This window comes from Entelurus aequoreus, unplaced genomic scaffold (genome assembly GCF_033978785.1).
Source record: "Entelurus aequoreus isolate RoL-2023_Sb unplaced genomic scaffold, RoL_Eaeq_v1.1 HiC_scaffold_170, whole genome shotgun sequence".
NCBI classification, from domain to species: domain Eukaryota; kingdom Metazoa; phylum Chordata; class Actinopteri; order Syngnathiformes; family Syngnathidae; genus Entelurus; species Entelurus aequoreus.
In genome coordinates this window covers 35,693-55,000 of record NW_026908098.1, presented here as the reverse complement: position 1 = coordinate 55,000, position 19,308 = coordinate 35,693, and the positions used below count along the sequence as shown (strand labels likewise).

Here is a 19,308-nt window from a genome sequence, read left to right as displayed (position 1 = left end):
TAAAGTAGGCTCCTCCTCTCCGAAATGGGTGTGCCCGTGTGTACAGGAAGTGATGTCATCAAAATAGAGGCGTTTGCAAATGGAGGTTTCACTCAATAGTAAAAGATTGTACTCCTTGAACACGATATAAAGTGCTTGACAGTGCTGTGTCTCACACACAAACACACCCAGGAGGCCATGATTCAACTTTCTACTTATTAAAAAAGCAGAAACAACAACTGAACTGTCCTCAGTTGTCGCCGCCATGCCGACACGCACACACATTGTCACTCGGAAGGGAGGTGAAGGGTGAGACGTTGTCAACAACGCCGTGGATAAACCACACTTCCATTGTCCTTTGCTCTTTTTTTGGACTCGTATAGAGCTAGCTACACTAGAAAAATGTCAAAAAGGCTAAGAAAAAACACTTAAAAATCAAACAAAATAGTACAGTAGCTAACGCCCAAAATGGAAGCCTTTAATGGATTGAATCCATTTAATTTAAGGAGTTAAATGAGCTTATTTAAATTAAAGAGTTAAATAAATGTATTTAAATTAATGAGTGAAATGAGCTTATTTAAATTAAAGAGCTAAATGTGCTTATTTAATTTAAAGAGTTGAATGAACTTATTTAAATTAAAGAGTTAAATGAACTTATTTAATTCAAAGAGTTAAAAAAACGTATTTAAATTAAAAAGTTAAATGAACGCATTTAAATTAAAGAGTTGAATGAACGTATTTAAATTAATGACTTAAAATTCCATCCATCCATTTCTACTTAAAATTAACTGATTTTAATTAAAGGGTTAAATAAGCTTATTTAAATTAAAGAGTTAAAATACCTCATTTAAATTAAAGAGTTAAATGAGCTTATTTAAATTAAAGAGTTAAATGAGCTTATTTAAATTAAAGAGTTCAATGTGCTTATTTAATTTAAAGAGTTAAATTAACTTATTTAAATTAAAGAGTTAAATTAGCTTATTTAAATTAAAGAGTTAAATGAACTTACTTCAATTAAAGAGTTGAATTAACTTGTTTGAATTAAAGAGTTAAATGAACTTATTAAAATTAAAGAGTTAAATTAACTTCTTTAAATTAAAGAGTTAATATAACTTCTTTAAATATAAGAGTTAAAAGAGCTTATTTCAATAAAGAGTTAAATGAACTTATTTAAATGAAACAGTTGAATGAACTTATTTCAATTAAAGAGTTAAATGAGCCTATTTCAATGAAAGAGTTGAATTAACTTATTTCAAATTAAAGAGTTAAATGAGCTTATTAAAATTAAAAAGTTAAATGAACTTATTTAACTTAAAAAGTTAAATTAGCTTATTTAAAGTAAAGAGTTAAATGAACTTATTTAAATTAAAGAGTTAAATTAACTTATTTTAAAAAAGAGTTAAATGAACTTATCTAAATTAAAGAGTTAAATGAGCTTATTTAAATAAAAAAGTTAAATGAACTTGATTAAATTAAAGAGTGAAATGAACTTATTTAACTTAAAGAGTTAAATTAGCTTATTTAAAGTAAAGAGTTAAATGAAGTTATTTAAATTAAACAGTTACATGAGCTTATTTAAATGAAAGAGTGAAATTAACTTATTTAATTTAAAGAGTTAAATGAAGTTATTTAAATTAAATAGTTAAATAAACGCATTAAAATTAAAGAGTTGAATGAGCGTATTTAAATTAAAGACTTAAATTTAACTTGTTTAAATTAAAGGGTTAAATAAGCTTATTTAAATTAAAGAGTTAAATGAACTTATTTAAATTAAAAAGTTAAATGAACTTATTAAAATTAAAGAGTTAAATTAACTTATTTCAATTAAAGCGTTAAATGAACTTATTAAAATTAAAGAGTTAAATGAACTTATTTCAATTAAAGAGTTAAATGAACTTATTACAATTAAAGAGTTAAATTAACTTCTTTAAATTAAAGAGTTAAATTAACTTCTTTAAATAAAGAGTTAAAAGAGCTTATTTCAATTAACGAGTTAAATAAACGTATTACAATTAAGAGTTAAATGCACTTATTTAAAAGGAAAGAGTTAGTTTCAGTGTAGTCTTTATTTGAAGGGACAATGCACAGAAACATTAAGCTCAAAGACAGATATGTTCTGTACCAGATTATAGCTAAATAGCTCATTTCCATCTGCAGTCCCTGGCTACCTAAATTAAAGGGATACAAAAATCATGCAGTAAAATTATGACAATAAAATCATACTATAGCATGTAATCAAATTAAGAATGAACGCATTTAAATTAAAGAGTTGAATGAACGTATTTAAAGTAAAGACTTAAAATCCCATCCATCCATTTTCTACTTAGAATTAACTTATTTAAATTAAAGAGTTAAATGAACTTGTTGAATTTAAAGAGTTAAATGTACTTATTTAAATGAAAGAGTTGAATAAACGTATTTCAATTAAAGAGTTAAATGAGCTTATTTCAATTAAAGAGTTAAATGAACTTATTTAAATGAAAGAGTTGAGTGAGCTTATTACAATTAAAGAGTTAAATTAACTTATTCCAATTAAAAAGTTGAATTAAATTGATTAGATTAAAGAGTTAAATTAGCTTATTTAGATTAAAGAGTTAAATTAGCTTATTTAAATTAAAGAGTTAAATGAGCTTATTTAAATCAAAGAGTTAAATGAACTTATTTAAATGAAAGAGTTGAATGAGCTTATTACAATTAAAGAGTTGAATTAACTTATTCAAATTAAAAAGTTGAATTTAATTGATTAGATCAAAGAGTTAAATTAGCTTATTTAAATTAAAGAGTTAAATTAGCCTATTTAAATTAAACAGTTAAATGTACTTATTTAAATGAAAGAGTTGAGTGAGCTTATTACAATTAAAGAGTTGAATTAACTTATTCAAATTAAAAAGTTGATTTTAATTGATTAGATCAAAGAGTTAAATTAGCTTATTTAAATTAAAGAGTTAAATTAGCCTATTTAAATTAAACAGTTAAATGTACTTATTTAAATGAAAGAGTTGAGTGAGCTTATTACAATTAAAGAGTTAAATTAACTTATTCCAATTAAAAAGTTGAATTAAATTGATTAGATTAAAGAGTTAAATTAGCTTATTTAAATTAAAGAGTTGAATGAGCTTATTTAAATTAAACAGTTAAATGAACTTATTTAAATGAAAGAGTTGAATGAGCTTATTACAATTAAAGAGTTAAATTAACTTATTCAAATTAAAAAGTTGAATTTAATTGATTAGATCAAAGAGTTAAATTAGCTTATTTAAATTAAACAGTTAAATGTACTTATTTAAATGAAAGAGTTGAGTGAGCTTGTTACAATTAAAGAGTTAAATTAACTTATTCAAATTAAAAAGTTGAATTAAATTGATTAGATTAAAGAGTTAAATGAGCTTATTTAAATTAAAGAGTTAAATGAGCTTATTTAAATTAAACAGTTAAATGAACTTATTTAAATGAAAGAGTTGAATGAGCTTATTACAATTAAAGAGTTAAATTAACTTATTCAAATTAAAAAGTTTAATTAAATTGATTAGATTAAAGAGTTAAATTAGCTTATTTAAATTAAAGAGTTAAATGAGCTTATTTAAATCAAAGAGTTAAATGAACTTATTTAAATGAAAGAGTTGAATGAGCTTATTACAATTAAAGAGTTAAATTAACTTATTCAAATTAAAAAGTTGAATTAAATTGATTAGATCAAAGAGTTAAATTATCCTATTTAAATTAAAGAGTTAAATGAACTTATTTAAATTAAACAGTTAAATGAACTTATTTAAATTAAAGAGTTGAATGAACTTATTTAAAAAAAAAAGTTAAATGAATTTATTTAAATGAAATAGTTAAATGCGCTTATTTAAACGAAAGAGTTAAATGAACGTATTTAAATGAATTTAATTTCATTTAAATGGCTGCACTGTGAGGCAATGCTTTTAATTGGACGATTCATTGGCTCACTTATTAATATTCATATATTAAATCCATTCATGTGAATCTGCCTGCGCTTTTATTGCCGGTAAGTGATTTGTGAGCGTGCGTTGACTGATGTAAGGCCAACTGCGTCGTGATGCAATTTCCGCATGTCCGTGATGAAATATAGCGTCTTCAAAATAAGCCACAAAAATACAGCGGGGGCCGCTTTTTAGCGTCCCTGATATATTTCCCAATTACCACTTCTGACGGGTCTATTTAAATAAAATACTTTTTATGGCCAAGAGTGTTTTTTTGTGTCTGCTGCTTAGTGCCCAGGATGCATTTGGAGATTAAAAAGCTTGCAGACACAAAGAGAGTGATGTGTTTTCTACATGTCTGCAGGACGCATCGTCCCCGGGTCCCTCGCCCTCCTCGGCAGGGGGGCCGAAGGTGGCCTCCATAACCTCGGAGCTGTTGGCCCACGCCAAGGTGCAGCTGCCTCTCAACATGTGAGTAGTTCTCCTTCCTGTTAACGACCCTATTTTCCTGACTATAGAGCGTTCCGGTATATAAGCCACGCCCACTACATTTTAGAATAAATAAACATTTTCCATATATGAGCCGCACCCGACTATAAGTCGCAGATATGTACGTTGTGAAATGAGGTATTTACGCAGAAAATGTAAATGTTAGAAGATTTCTTTCCATACACAAATGTAATCGACAACCCCTAGCTCAGTAAAGTATGATGAGGTGGAACAAAATGACGTCAACCGGAGTGGGGTTCGAACCCAGTACCTTGAATTCCAAGTCAACAGTCGTGACCACTGAGCTATCCTCGGTCTTGTGTAGAGGTGATTGTGTTCTATACACAAATGTAATCGAGGACTCCTGGCTCAGTAAAATACGATGGAGGGGGAACAAAATGCTGTCAACCAGAGTGGGGCTTGAACCCAGCACCATACTTTCCTAGTTAACAGTGTTAACCACTAGGTCATGTTTAAAGTAGATTTTAGTCCGTGCACAAATGTAATCAAGGATTCCTGGTATAGTAAAGTATGGTGGAGGTGGAACAAAATACTGCCAACCACAGTGGAGTAAATGTACTGTAAATGTTTGTAAATGTTTATATACGTACCTTGATTGTTTTCAAACGTCGTCTGTAACAAGGCAGTAAAACGGCGGATCAAACGAAACAGAATGACTAATTAGACTTACTGAGGAATTTGTGAAACTGAAACAATCCAAAGAGAACGCCGTCGTAAGTTAATAATACTGACACAGACGCTCGTAAAGGTGTCAGCATATCAGCTAATGCTAACGACGCTAGCTTACATTATGACATGGAAACACTCCTACAGACGCCATAGAATTGTTTTAGTTATATTGTAAAACTTGCAAACGTTGCTTGGAGCGATGAATGAAGACTCCATACGAGTAGAAACGCTATGGACGGTTATATTTTCGGTTTAAGGCATTTAAAAAAAAATTCAACCGGCAACACTTGCAGTGAACGAACTTGTCCAAAGATGGCGCCGTAGCACAAAAAACAACACACCTTTTCAATGTTTCTGCTTGTGTTAAAGGAAAACTATTGAAACACAAAACATTGGGGTTGTTAGCGAATAAAAATCTATGCACCGTTTTTATAAACCGTAGGGTTCAAAGCGGAGGAAAAGTAGCTGCTTATAATCCGTAATTTACGGTATATGATTCGTCAATCTATTCATTGACAAACACGACAACGAAAAGCTCAACTATCAACATTGCTTGGAGTAATAAATGAAGAATCCATTCGAGGAGAAACGCTGTGGACGATAAGAAGATGGAACGGCACTTGTACTTCCGGTTGAAAGCTCAGTTTGAACAGATAGTGCCATAGCACTAACAATAACACACTTTTTCTAGTGTATTTGCTAGTTTTTTTTAAATAATACTTCATCTGGTTGTCCGCGAAGGAAAAATACATAAATTTGCTGCACTGTTTTATAAGACGCGGGTTTCAAAGCGTAGGGAAAAAATGACGGCCTACAGTATGTGTTCAGCATTCTAAACAAGTGCAGTTCTCCTTTAAAGCATATTAAATAGACGAGACAGGTACCAATGTATATTCTGTATTGTATACTAAATTATTCATCCCTGCCTGTTTTTGGCGTTCTAAATATAAATATTTAAACATTTTTCCTGCATTATGCCCCAAACATATTGGCCATGTTCCACTTCTAAAAACCCCACATGATATATTCTTGGACTTTTCTTGAACATATTATTCCCTGAGTGCACTTGTTTTTTTAATGCAGTGACAGTTGAACCTCCAGTGGTTAAGACTGTTGACTTAGAATGAAAGGTACTGGGTTCGAACCCCACTCCGGTTGGCAGTATTTTGTTCCACCTCATCATACTTTACTGAGCCAGGGGCCGTAGATAACATTTGTGTATGGTAAGAAATCTACTCTTCACAAGACCGAGTCATGCTACTGTCGTACAAATCGTCTCGAAGTGTGGCCAAAATATAAAAGTGATTTCATGTAGGGGATACAGTGGAGCCTCCATTTATGAACCCCTCTATTTGCAAACTTTGACCAACTTTTAGATGAAGTCAAATGTCCTTCGATGCTTCTTCCATTCATTTTGTGTCACGCCTGCAGGCAAAAAGCAGGGCACAGCATTGTTGAGGAGGCGGAGCCCTCCAGTCACTTGCTGCACTACACTACTAGTCACTACTCAGTGCCTTTTCTGTGACTTTTCACCTTTTGGCAAGTTTTGCCCATTTTGCTAACTTAATATGAGTACCAAAAAGTCCAAGAACTCAACAGACCAGCGTGGAAAAGAGTATTGGAACTGCTGTGGAGTTGAAAAAAAAAAATAATAATATTTGCGAGGAGTACCTCTCCCATGTAATGTTAAAATAATTATTTAATAAACTTTTTTTATCCATTTACAATTAACCTATTTTATTTTAATTGTACCCAGGAGAAGTAATTGGTCAACGCTCTTTATTATTAACTTTATACTCCTATTCCCACCCACCTCAGGAATTACACTCACTCGCACACACGCCTACTCACAGGTAACCCCTGAGGTGGACTTCTAAATCTTCTAAACACAAGCCGGTGGATAGTCCTGTGGTTAAGACTGCTGACTTGGAATTAAAGGTATGGGGTTCAAACCCAGCTCTAGTTGACAGTATTTTGTTCCACCTCATCATACTTTAGTGAGCCAGGGGTTGTAGATAACATTTGTGTATGGAAATAAATCTACTCTTCACAAGACCAAGAATAGCCCAGTGGTTAAGACTGCTGACTTGGAATGAGAAGTACTGGGTACGAATCCCACTCCAGTTGACATTCTTATAGAACCTTTATTTAACCAGATAAGAAAACCCATTGAGATCAAGATCTCTTTCACAAGGGTTACCTGGCCAAGAGGTCAACAGCACATGTCACAGAGCAGTTTCAAAAATAATACATTAAGACATACATTTTAAAATACATAAGAGAACCGTAAAACAACAGAGATTCAGATCAGATTGAGAATAACAACAGATCTTTTGTTCCACCTCATCATACTTTACTGAGCCAGGGGTTGTCGATTACATTTGTGTATGGAAAGAAATCTTCAAAGCACAATAAGGAGGATAGTCCAGTGGTTAAGACTGCTGACTTGAAAATAAAGGTACAGGTATCAAACCCAACTCTAGTTGACAGTATTTTGTTCCACCTCATCATACTTTAGTGAGCCAGGGGTCATGGATAACATTTGTTTATGAAAATAAATCCGCTCTTCACAACACCCAGGATAGACCAGGGTTTAAGACTGCTGACTCGGACTGAAAGGTACTGGGTTCAAACCCCACTCTGGTTGATTGTATTTTGTGCTACCTTATCATACTTTACTGAGCCAGGAGTCATCGATTACATTTTGTGTATGAAAAAAATCTACTCTCCACAAGACCCAGGATAGCCCAGTGGTTAAGACTGTTGACTTGGAATGAGAGGTACTGGGTTCGAACCCCACTCCGGTTGACATTCTTTTGTTCCACCTCATCATACTTTACTGAGCCAGGGGTTGTCGATTACATTTGTGTATGGAAAGAAATCTTCTAAACACAAGAAGGATAGTCCAGTGGTTAAGACTGCTGACTTGGAATTAAAGGTGCGGGGTTCAAACCCAGCTTTAGTTGACAGTATTTTGTTCCACCTCATCATACTTTAGTGAGCCAGGGGTCGTAGATAACATTTGTGTATGGAACGAAATCGACTCTTCACAAGACCCAGGATAGACCAGGGGTTAAGACTGCTGACTCGGAATGAAAGGTACTGGGTTCAAACCCCACTCTGGTTCATTGCATTTTGTTCTACCTCATTATACTTTACTGAGCCAGGAGTCCTCGATTACATTTGTGTATGAAAAAAAATCCTCTCTACACAAGACCCAGGATAGCCCAGTGGTTAAAACCGTTGACTCAGATTAAAGGGTGCAGGGTTCGAATCCCGGTTGGGTTGACATGTGATTTGCAAAACTTGCTGGAGGCTTCAATGTGAGATATATTGTGACTGTGTCACTTCTCCCATGTAATGTTAAAATAATTATTTAATAAACTTTTTTTTTTTATCCAATTATAATTAACCTATTTCATTTTAATTGTACCCAGGAGAGGTCATTGGTCAACGCTCTTTATTATTAACTTTATACTCCTATCCCCACCCACCTCAGGAATTACACTCACTCATTCTCACAGGTAACCCCAGAGGTGTCATCATTGACCATTTGACAATGTATTTTGGATTATTATTATCTTTAGTGTTTACTTAATTTTTCAACTGTATGTTACTCAAACAACTAGCACATAACATTACTTTGTGTGGGGGAGAAGAAACACCCCACAATGTATGTCGTTTTGACGCCATACAGCCAAATTACTGATTCCCTGTATGGGGTTAGAACTCAGTACCCCTGTATTAGGAGCCCACACTGTTAACCATTGCGCTATCCTGGGTCCCGTTAAGGTTTGGTTTTCGCTCATATACAAATGTAATCAGTGAACTATGATCGAGGCGAAACAAACAACAAGATCTTCCAAGTTATGGATTTGAACCCAGTAGTACTGCGTGAGAGGCAGCGGTCTTAAACATTGAGCTATCCTGGGTCTTGTTGAGACAGGATTGTTCATAATATACAAATGCAGTCATTAAACTATGATAGGTGAAACAAAAAAATAGCTATACCAAGTAATGGATTGTAACCCAGTAATACAGAGTGAAAGGCAGCAGTCTTAACAATTGAGCTATCCTGAGTCCCATCATCACATGATTTTCGCTCATATACAAACGCAATCATTAAACTATGATAGGTGAAACAAAAAACTAGCTATTCCAAGTTATGGATTTGAACCCAGTTTTACTGACTGAGGCAGCAGTCTTAACCATCAAGCTATCCTCAGTGTTGTTGTTAGTGTAATCTTCTGGCTCATTCACTAATGTAATTGTGACGCCTGTCACTGTAAACTACGCTTGAGGTGGAACACAATTTTGAACCTAAGTTACATATCAAACCAATTGGGATTTCAACCCAGTACCCCTGTATTGGGAGCCCGCAGTGTTGACCATTGAGCTATCCTGGGTCCCATCAACACATGATTTTCGCTCATATACAAATGCAATCATTAAACTATGATAGAGGTGAAATGAAAAACTAGTAATACCAACTTATGGATATGAACCCACTTTCACTGACTGAGAGGCAGCAGTCTTAACAATTGCGCTATCCTGGGTCCCACCAAGACCTGATTTTCGCCCACATACAAATGCAATCATTAAACTATGATAGATGTAACAAGAAACTAGATCTTCCAAGTTACGGATTTGAACCCTGTAATAGAGAGTGAGAGGCAGCAGTTTTAACAATTGAGCTATCCTCAGTCTTGTGGTAAGTGTAGTCTGGCTCATTCACTAATGTAATCGTGACATCTGTCGCAGTAAACTATGATTGAGGTGGAACAAAGTTGTAAACCTAAGTTACGTATCAAATAAATTGGGATACAAACCCAGTACTCCTGCATTGGGAGCCCACAGTGTTGACCATTGAGCTAACCTGGGTCCCATCAAAACATGATTTTCGCTCATGCAATCATTAAACTATGATAGGTGTAACAAAACAACTAGCTATTCCAAGGTGGGGATTTGAACCCAGATTTACTGACTGAGAGGCAGCAGTCTTAACCATTGAGCTATCCTGAGTCTTCTTGTTAGTGTAGTGTGGCTCATTCACTTATGTAATCGTGACATCTGTCGCAGTAAACTACGATTGAGGTGGAGCAAAATCTTCAACCTATTGTTGATGTAGAAGATACTAATCATATTGTTGATGTAGATTATACACATCATATTGTTGATGTAGATAATACTAATCATATTGTTGATGTAAATAAACATTGATTGATTGATTGATAGATTATACTAATTATATTGTTGATGTAGATTATACACATCATATTGTTGATGTAGATGATGCTAATCATATTGTTGATGTAGATGATACAATCATATTGTTGATGTAGATCAGGGGTCACCAACGCGGTGCCCGCGGGCACCAGGTCGCCCGTAAGGACCAGATGAGTCGCCCGCGGGCCTGTTCTAAAAAAAAAAATTAAAAAAAAAACAACAAATTTTTAAAAATTAAATCTACCTAAAAACAACACAAGATACACTTTCAATCAGTGCATCAACCCAAACAACCTCCCCCATGCACACTCATCCACACCCACTCACACAAAAGGGGTTATTTCTTTCTGCTACCAATATTCTGGTTCCCACAACATAGACAACACATCTGCAAGGGACACAGTCCCTGAACACAACATAGACAACACATCTGCAAGGGACACAGTCCCTGAACACAACATAGACAACACATCTGCAAGGGACACAGTCCCTGAAGCACACATGATTGTATAGGCTGCTGGTCCACTAACATTTTCATTAATTACTATTTTTTATGTAATTATTTTTATATTGTTTTACTTTCTTTTTTATCCAAGAAAATGTTTTTTATTTATTTATCTTATTTTATTTTATTTTTTAAAAAAGGGCCTTATCTTCAACAGACCAGGTTGTCAATGAAATTAGATTTGTTTAAAGGGTTTTTTAAACCAGGCCCAGTCCAGATAATGTCCAAGTCGGACTCAGCAACACACACCTTCATTCATGTACACAGAAAAAAATTAGGGAACACAACAGATTGCATATAATTTATAAACAAAATTACATTGTCAAAATAAGCATTTATGTACAGTCCAGATTATGTCCAGGTCACTCAAATTAGGAAACACAACAACAGATATCATATAATCTATAAACATAATTATACTTTCAAAATAAGCCTTTGAGGACTTCTCATCTTTTTTTAAACGTGTTTTGGCATCATTATCGTTTTCAACCATGTAACTTTCTAAAGTTAGAAAATACTGAATAAATGTTTTAAAGAAAGTAATACTAAGTGAATATCTGTTTTTGGCCTTAAAAATAAACATTTTACAGAGTACTATAATTAAATTGACTAAATCATGATTGTCAATGAACTCTCCTAAAATAACAGAAACCACATTAAGCTTCATAAACAAACCAATCCTTAAACACATTTTTTCAACTTCCACCCAAAACAAAGACACAATATGACAATACCAAAACAAATGCAGGGTGGATTCAGGCTCCTGACAACAAAATCGGCAATCATCTGACTCTGTCATATTCCATAATTTTAACATTTTCCCTGTGGGTAAGAAGTTATAAATAATTTTAATTTGAAAATAACGATTTTGCACATCGATAGTGGTTTTATAGATTAGTTTGAATATTGTATCCCATGGCAACGGGCAGTCAAAAAAGTCCTCCCATTTTCCATTTGTGTTGTATGAGGCAGCCTTCAAAGATTTCTTTATTAAATAAAAATTATATATTTTTCTATTTATTTTAGTTCCTTTTTGCCAACTAGAATTTCTTATTAGAGGTTTACAAACTAATAATTTAGTAGTTCCATAATTAATTATTTGTTTCCATCTTTTCCCAATTACTCCAGTTAGTTGATAAAATGAAAAGCTTGAGCAAGCATCACCATACATAGCTCTAAATTCATCATACTTCATAATTTTACCATTCTCATTGATAATATCATTGACAAAAATGATTCCTCTTTCAAACATATTTTTCCAAAAGAAAGGCTTTCCATCTACTACAATATTAGAGTTCATCCATATTAACTGCTGCAAAATATCGTCTCTTTTTTCTGGCACATAAAATTGAAAACACCACTATGAGTGGATTGTTTCCTTTATGAACCCCGCCATGTTTCCCAGCAGACTCTCTGGGAGGGGATCACTTGTAAAAAAGGATACAATTTCTTTTGATACAGTACATGTTTTTTGTCCAACAGGACATTTGTGTACCACTCAATGTTTAAATACATCTTTGGAACAATTGATGCTTTTAAAGACAGACACATAGCTTCAAGGTTGAGAAGTTTCAGGCCCCCACATTCATACTCTTTGTACAAAACCTTTCTTTTAATATTTTCTGGTTTGCCGTTCCAGACAAAATCGAAGACCCTCCGCTCATAAATCTTAAAAAAGTTTTGTGATGGAGCTGGAAATGACAAAAACAAATACATAAATTGAGGAATAATTAATAAGTTGGCAATAGACATTTTACCATACAAGGTTAGGGATTTCCCTTTCCATAATTACATAATTTTGTCCAGCTTTCTTAGTCGATTATCATAATTTACTGAGCCTAGATCTTCCAGATTTTCTGGGACAACAACACCAGGTATGTTAACTGGTCCATCTGTCCACAAAACAGGCACTTTGCATTCAATTCGAAAGGACGTTCCCTTTAGATTTCCGATCCTTCACATTTTACATTTATCATAATTAAGCTTAAGGCCAGATTGCTGTGAAAATATGTCCAAAAGATTAAGAAGGTTCCGCAAACAATGAGGAAAAATCTTATCTTTGTGAATCAGCCTTTTCTGACATGAACTTCATCAAGAACAAACACAGAACACGCCTCACTGATGCACATCTGCAAGACTCACTCAGAGTTGCAGTGTCAACTTACACACCAGAGTACAACACACTAGTTAACAGCATGCAATGCCAGGCTTCCCACTAACTGACAAAGAAACAGATAACAGATTTGGTGTCCAGTTCAAAGTGTGACATGATTTAAAAATTTGAGAGTTGACTTTTGTATTTTACATGAGTTATTATTTGTACAAACATGGTTCAAAGTAATTCATGATTTGTTAAAAAATGTTAGTGGCTAGCTAGTTAAAATGGGATATTGTGATTTCACAAGACTGTCTTAGAAGTGATCATTTGAAAATGTTCAATTTGAAAAATGTGCACTTAGAGAAAATATAAAAATAAAGTGTTGCATATTGATATTTATCTGTTTCTATATATATTTATTGTAAGAAATCATTAAGATGATCAGTGTTTCCACAAAGATAAATATCATTAATTATTAATAATAACAGAGTTAAAGGTAAATTGAGCAAATTGGCTACTTCTGGCAATTTATTTAAGTGTGTATCTAACTGGTAGCCCTTCGCATTAATCAGTACCCAAGAAGTAGCCCTTGGTTTCAAAAAGGTTGGTGACCCCTGATGTAGATGATACACAGCATATTGTTGATGTAGATGATACTAATCATATTGTTGATGTAGATGATACAAATCATATTGTTGATGTAGATCAGGGGTCACCAACGTGGTGCCCGCGGGCACCAGGTCGCCCGTATGGACCAGATGAGTCGCCCGCGGGCCTGTTCTAAAAAAAAAAAAAAAAAAAAAAAAAAAAAATTTAAAAAAATTATTTAAAAAAAAATTAAAAAAATTTAAAAAAAATTAAATCTACATAGAAAAAACACAAGATACACTTTCAATCAGTGCATCAACCCAAACAACCTCCCCCATGCACACTCTTCCACACCCACTCACACAAAAGAAGTTATTTATTTCTGATACCAATATTCTGGTTCCCACAACATAGACAACACATCTGCAAGGGACACATGATTGTATAGGCTGCTGGTCCACTAAAATTTTCATTAATTACTATTTTTTATGTAATTATTTGTATATTGTTTTACTTTCTTTTTTATCCAACAAAATGTTTTTTATTTATTTATCTTATTTTATTTTATTTTTAAAAAAAGGGCCTTATCTTCAACAGACCAGGTTGTCAATGAAATTAGATTTGTTTAAAGGGTTTTTTAAACCAGGCCCAGTCCAGATAATGTCCAAGTCGGACTCAGCAACACACACCTTCATTCATGTACACAGAAAAAAATTAGGGAACACAACAGATTGCATATAATTTATAAACAAAATTACATTTTCAAAATAAGCATTTATGTACAGTCCAGATTATGTCCAGGTCACTCAAATGAGGGAACACAACAACAGATATCATATAATCTATAAACATAATTATACTTTCAAAATAAGCCTTTGAGGACTTCTCATCTTTTTTTTAATGTTTTTTGGCATCATTATCGTTTTCAACCATGTAACTTTCTAAAGTTAGAAAATACTGAATAAATGTTTTAAAGAAAGTAATACTAAGTGAATATCTGTTTTTGGCCTTAAAAACAAAAACATTTTACCGAGTACTATAATTAAATTGACTAAATCATGATTGTCAATGAACTCTCCTAAAATAACAGAAACCACATTAAGCTTCATAAACAAACCAATCCTTAAACACATTTTTTCAACTTCCACCCAAAACAAAGACACAATATGACAATACCAAAACAAATGCAGGGTGGATTCAGGCTCCTCACAACAAAATCGGCAATCATCTGACTCTGTCATATTCCATAATTTTAACATTTTCCCTGTGGGTAAGAAGTTATAAATAATTTTAATTTGAAAATAACGATTTTGCACATCGATAGTGGTTTTATAGATTAGTTTGAATATGGCATCCCATGGCAACGGGCAGTCAAAAATGTCCTCCCATTTTCCATTTGTGTTGTATGAGGCAGCCTTCAAAGATTTCTTTATTAAATAAAAATTATATATTTTTCTATTTATTTTAGTTCCTTTTTGCCAACTAGAATTTCTTATTAGAGGTTTACAAACTAATAATTTAGTAGTTCCATAATTAATTATTTGTTTCCATCTTTTCCCAATTACTCCAGTTAGTTGATAAAATGAAAAGCTTGAGCAAGCATCACCATACATAGCTCTAAATTCATCATACTTCATAATTTTACCATTCTCCTTGATAATATCATTGACAAAAATGATTCCTCTTTCAAACATATTTTTCCAAAAGAAAGGCTTTCCATCTATTAACAATATTAGAGTTCATCCATATTAACTGCTGCAAAATATCGTCTCTTTTTTCTGGCACATAAAATTGAAAACACCACTATGAGTGGATTGTTTCCTTTATGAACCCCGCCATGTTTCCCAGCAGACTCTCTGGGAGGGGATCACTTGTAAAAAAGGATACAATTTCTTTTGATACAGTACATGTTTTTTGTCCAACAGGACATTTGTGTACCACTCAATGTTTAAATACATCTTTGGAACAATTGATGCTTTTAAAGACAGACACATAGCTTCAAGGTTGAGAAGTTTCAGGCCCCCATATTCATACTCTTTGTACAAAACCTTTCTTTTAATCTTTTCTGGTTTGCCGTTCCAGACAAAATCGAAGACCCTCCGCTCATAAATCTTAAAAAAGTTTTGTGATGGAGCTGGAAATGACAAAAACAAATACATAAATTGAGGAATAATTAATGAGTTGGCAATAGACATTTTACCATACAAGGTTAGGGATTTCCCTTTCCGTAATTACATAATTTTGTCCAGCTTTCTTAGTCGATTATCATAATTTACTGAGCCTAGATCTTCCAGATTTTCTGGGACAACAACACCAGGTATGTTAACTGGTCCATCTGTCCACAAAACAGGCACTTTGCATTCCATTCGAAAGGACGTTCCCTTTAGATTTCCGATCCTTAACATTTTACATTTATCATAATTAAGCTTAAGGCCAGATTGCTGTGAAAATATGTCCAAAAGATTAAGAAGGTTCCGCAAACAATGAGGAAAAATCTTATCTTTGTGAATCAGCCTTTTCTGACATGAACTTCATCAAGAACAAACACAGAACACGCCTCACTGATGCACATCTGCAAGACTCACTCAGAGTTGCAGTGTCAAGTTACACACCAGAGTACAACACACTAGTTAACAGCATGCAATGCCAGGCTTCCCACTAACTGACAAAGAAACAGATAACAGATTTGGTGTCCAGTTCAAAGTGTGACATGATTTGAAAATTTGAGAGTTGACTTTTGTATTTTACATGAGTTATTATTTGTACAAACATGGTGCAAAGTAATTCATGATTTGTTCAAAAATGTTAGTGGCTAGCTAGTTAAAATGGGATATTGTGATTTCACAAGACTGTCTTAGAAGTGATCATTTGAAAATGTTCAATTTGAAAAATGTGCACTTAGAGAAAATATAAAAATAAAGTGTTGCATATTGATATTTATCTGTTTCTATATATATTTATTGTGAGAAATCATTAAGATGATCAGTGTTTCCACAAAGATAAATATCATTAATTATTAATAATAACAGAGTTAAAGGTAAATTGAGCAAATTGGCTACTTCTGGCAATTTATTTAAGTGTGTATCAAACTGGTAGCCCTTCACATTAATCAGTACCCAAGAAGTAGCCCTTGGTTTCAAAAAGGTTGGTGACCCCTGATGTAGATGATACACAGCATATTGTTGATGTAGATGATACACATCATATTGTTGATGTAGATGATACACATCATATTGTTGATGTAGATGATACACATCATATTGTTGATGTAGATAATACACAGCATATTGTTGATGTAGATGATACACATCATATTGTTAATGTAGATGATACACAGCATATTGTTGATGTAGATGATACACAGCATATTGTTGATGTAGATGATACACATCATATTGTTGATGTAGATGCCCATATCTGCTGTACAGATTTACTTTACAAAAATAGATTTATATGATTATTTGGCGCAGGAGGGGATAGAAAGAGAAAAAAAGGAAGTCAGAGGGGGAAATAGCGGGGCAAGAGGGGGATAAGACAAAGAGACAACAACAACAACAACAACAACAAACACAACAATAACAACAACAACAGAACAGCATCAGGATATGTACAAATATGATAGTAAAATTGAGAGCACACCTATTTCACAGCGGAGGAAAATACACTAACTCTCTTTCAGCATGTCTTTCAAGGCACACACACGCACACACACACACACACACACACACACACACACACACACACACACACACACACACACACGGACCCTCCCCCCTGCCCCCTTCCTTCTCTCCCTCTGTCTGCTGCCTTCTCTTCAGCTCCTCGCCCGAGTGGGTTCTACTTTTTTAAATGTCTATTATTGCTGCAACATGGTTATTAAAGTTAAGGACTTTTGTGATGTCTGATCGTTTGTGAGGGCACCATAGGGGACTTGCTCGAGCAGCGCATACAGCACAGTTCTGTTTATTATACAGTGTTCAAAGTGTACAAAATTTCACTAAAATATGCACTTTTGTCCAGGCTGGAACACATAACTCATATTTACATTATTTCTTGTGCAGAATTTAGCTTCACTTTCCAAACTTTTCACTTTCTGAACCCAGTTTAAGAACCATTTAAGTTTGTAAGTCGTGTGCGTAGCGATGACCAGTTGGGTCCTGCAGTCCAACTACTTTAAAAACACACATCTACAGAATTAACTCTGAACTGGATTCAGTTTTTGGGAGGGGGGCTTCTAGTGTGACTTTCATGACGCCTCCACATTGGAGATTAACTTCGTTTTACACTTGCCTCCAAGTTGAGGATAGGACAAGTGTTATTTAAGATGTCCTTTGTCGAGATGATAAAGGTGTTGTGACGGTGAAAGTTTCTGCAAAAGTTTCCGTCACTTCAGCTGCTTTTACAACCTGACTGGAACATTTCCTCAAATGTCAAACCATCTCCAATGTTTTAGTCCTAAGGTGTGCAAGTGTCCTTAAAGGGCAACTGCACTTTTTTACAATGTTGTCGATCATTCATAATCCTTAAATAAGACAAGAGCACATATGTTTTTTCTTTTTTTATGCTTTCTAAATCCTAAATAAACGCTAGCAAAAGTCGATCTATTCCACGTATAAAGCGCTTAACAAAACATCCAAAAACTTCCAGCAAGGTTTTATATACATGCTGTAAGTATATATGTAGTATCTAGTACCATTCATAATAACATGTAATATTTACATATTTTGATCATGCTGTAAGTATATATGTAGTATCTAGTAATATTCATGAAACATGTAATATTTACATATTTTGATCATGCTGTAAGTATATATGTAGTATCTAGTAACATTCATAATAACATGTAATATTTACATATTTTGATCATGCTGTAAGTATATATGTAGTATCTAGTAACATTCATAATAACATGTAATATTTACATATTTTGATCATGATGTAAGTATATATGTAGTATCTAGTAACATTCATAATAACATGTAATATTTACATATTTAGATCATGCTGTAAATATACAGTATATGTAATATCTAGTAACATTCACTATAACATGTAATATTTACATACCAGTATTTTGATCATGCTGTAAATATATATGTAATGTCGTAACATTCATAATAACATGTAATATTTACATATTTTAATCATGCTGTAAGTATATATGTAGAATTTAGTAACATTTATAATAACATGTAATATTTACATATTTTGATCATGCTGTAAGTATATAAGTAGTATCTAGTAACATTCATGATAACATGTCATATTTACATATTTTGATCATGCTGTAAGTATATATGTAGTATCTAGTAACATTCATAATAACATGTAATATTTACATATTTTGATTATGCTGTAAGTATATATGTAGTATCTAGTAACATTCATAATAACATGTAATATTTACATATTTTGATCATGCTGTAAGTATATATGTAGTATCTAGTAACATTCATGATAACATGTAATATTTACATATTTTGATCATGCTGTAAGTATATATGTAATATCTGGTAACATTCACTATAACATGTAATATTTACATATTTGATCATGCTGTAAGTATATATGTAATGTCATAACATTCACTATAACATGTAATATTTACATATTTTGATCATGCTGTAAGTATATATGTAGTATCTAGTAACATTCATAATAATATGTAATATTTACATATTTTGATCATGCTGTAAGTATATATGTAGTATCTAGTAACATTCATAATAACATGTAATATTTACATATTTAGATCATGCTGTAGTATATATGTAGTATCTAGTAACATT

At 33.0% G+C, this 19,308-nt stretch overlaps 1 protein-coding gene across 1 annotated transcript in view; it reads left to right on the top strand.

Annotated features, from left to right (window-relative positions):
• The window catches only part of LOC133645484 (E3 ubiquitin-protein ligase SH3RF3-like), a gene marked incomplete at its 3' end in the record, with an annotated part of 50,502 nt that overhangs the window by 4,190 nt on the left and 27,004 nt on the right, over positions 1-19,308 (top strand). Inside the window, exon 3 of the mRNA XM_062040324.1 lies at positions 4,288-4,394. Coding sequence (XP_061896308.1) covers positions 4,288-4,394 — 107 coding nt within the window. The remainder of the gene's footprint in view (positions 1-4,287; positions 4,395-19,308) is intronic.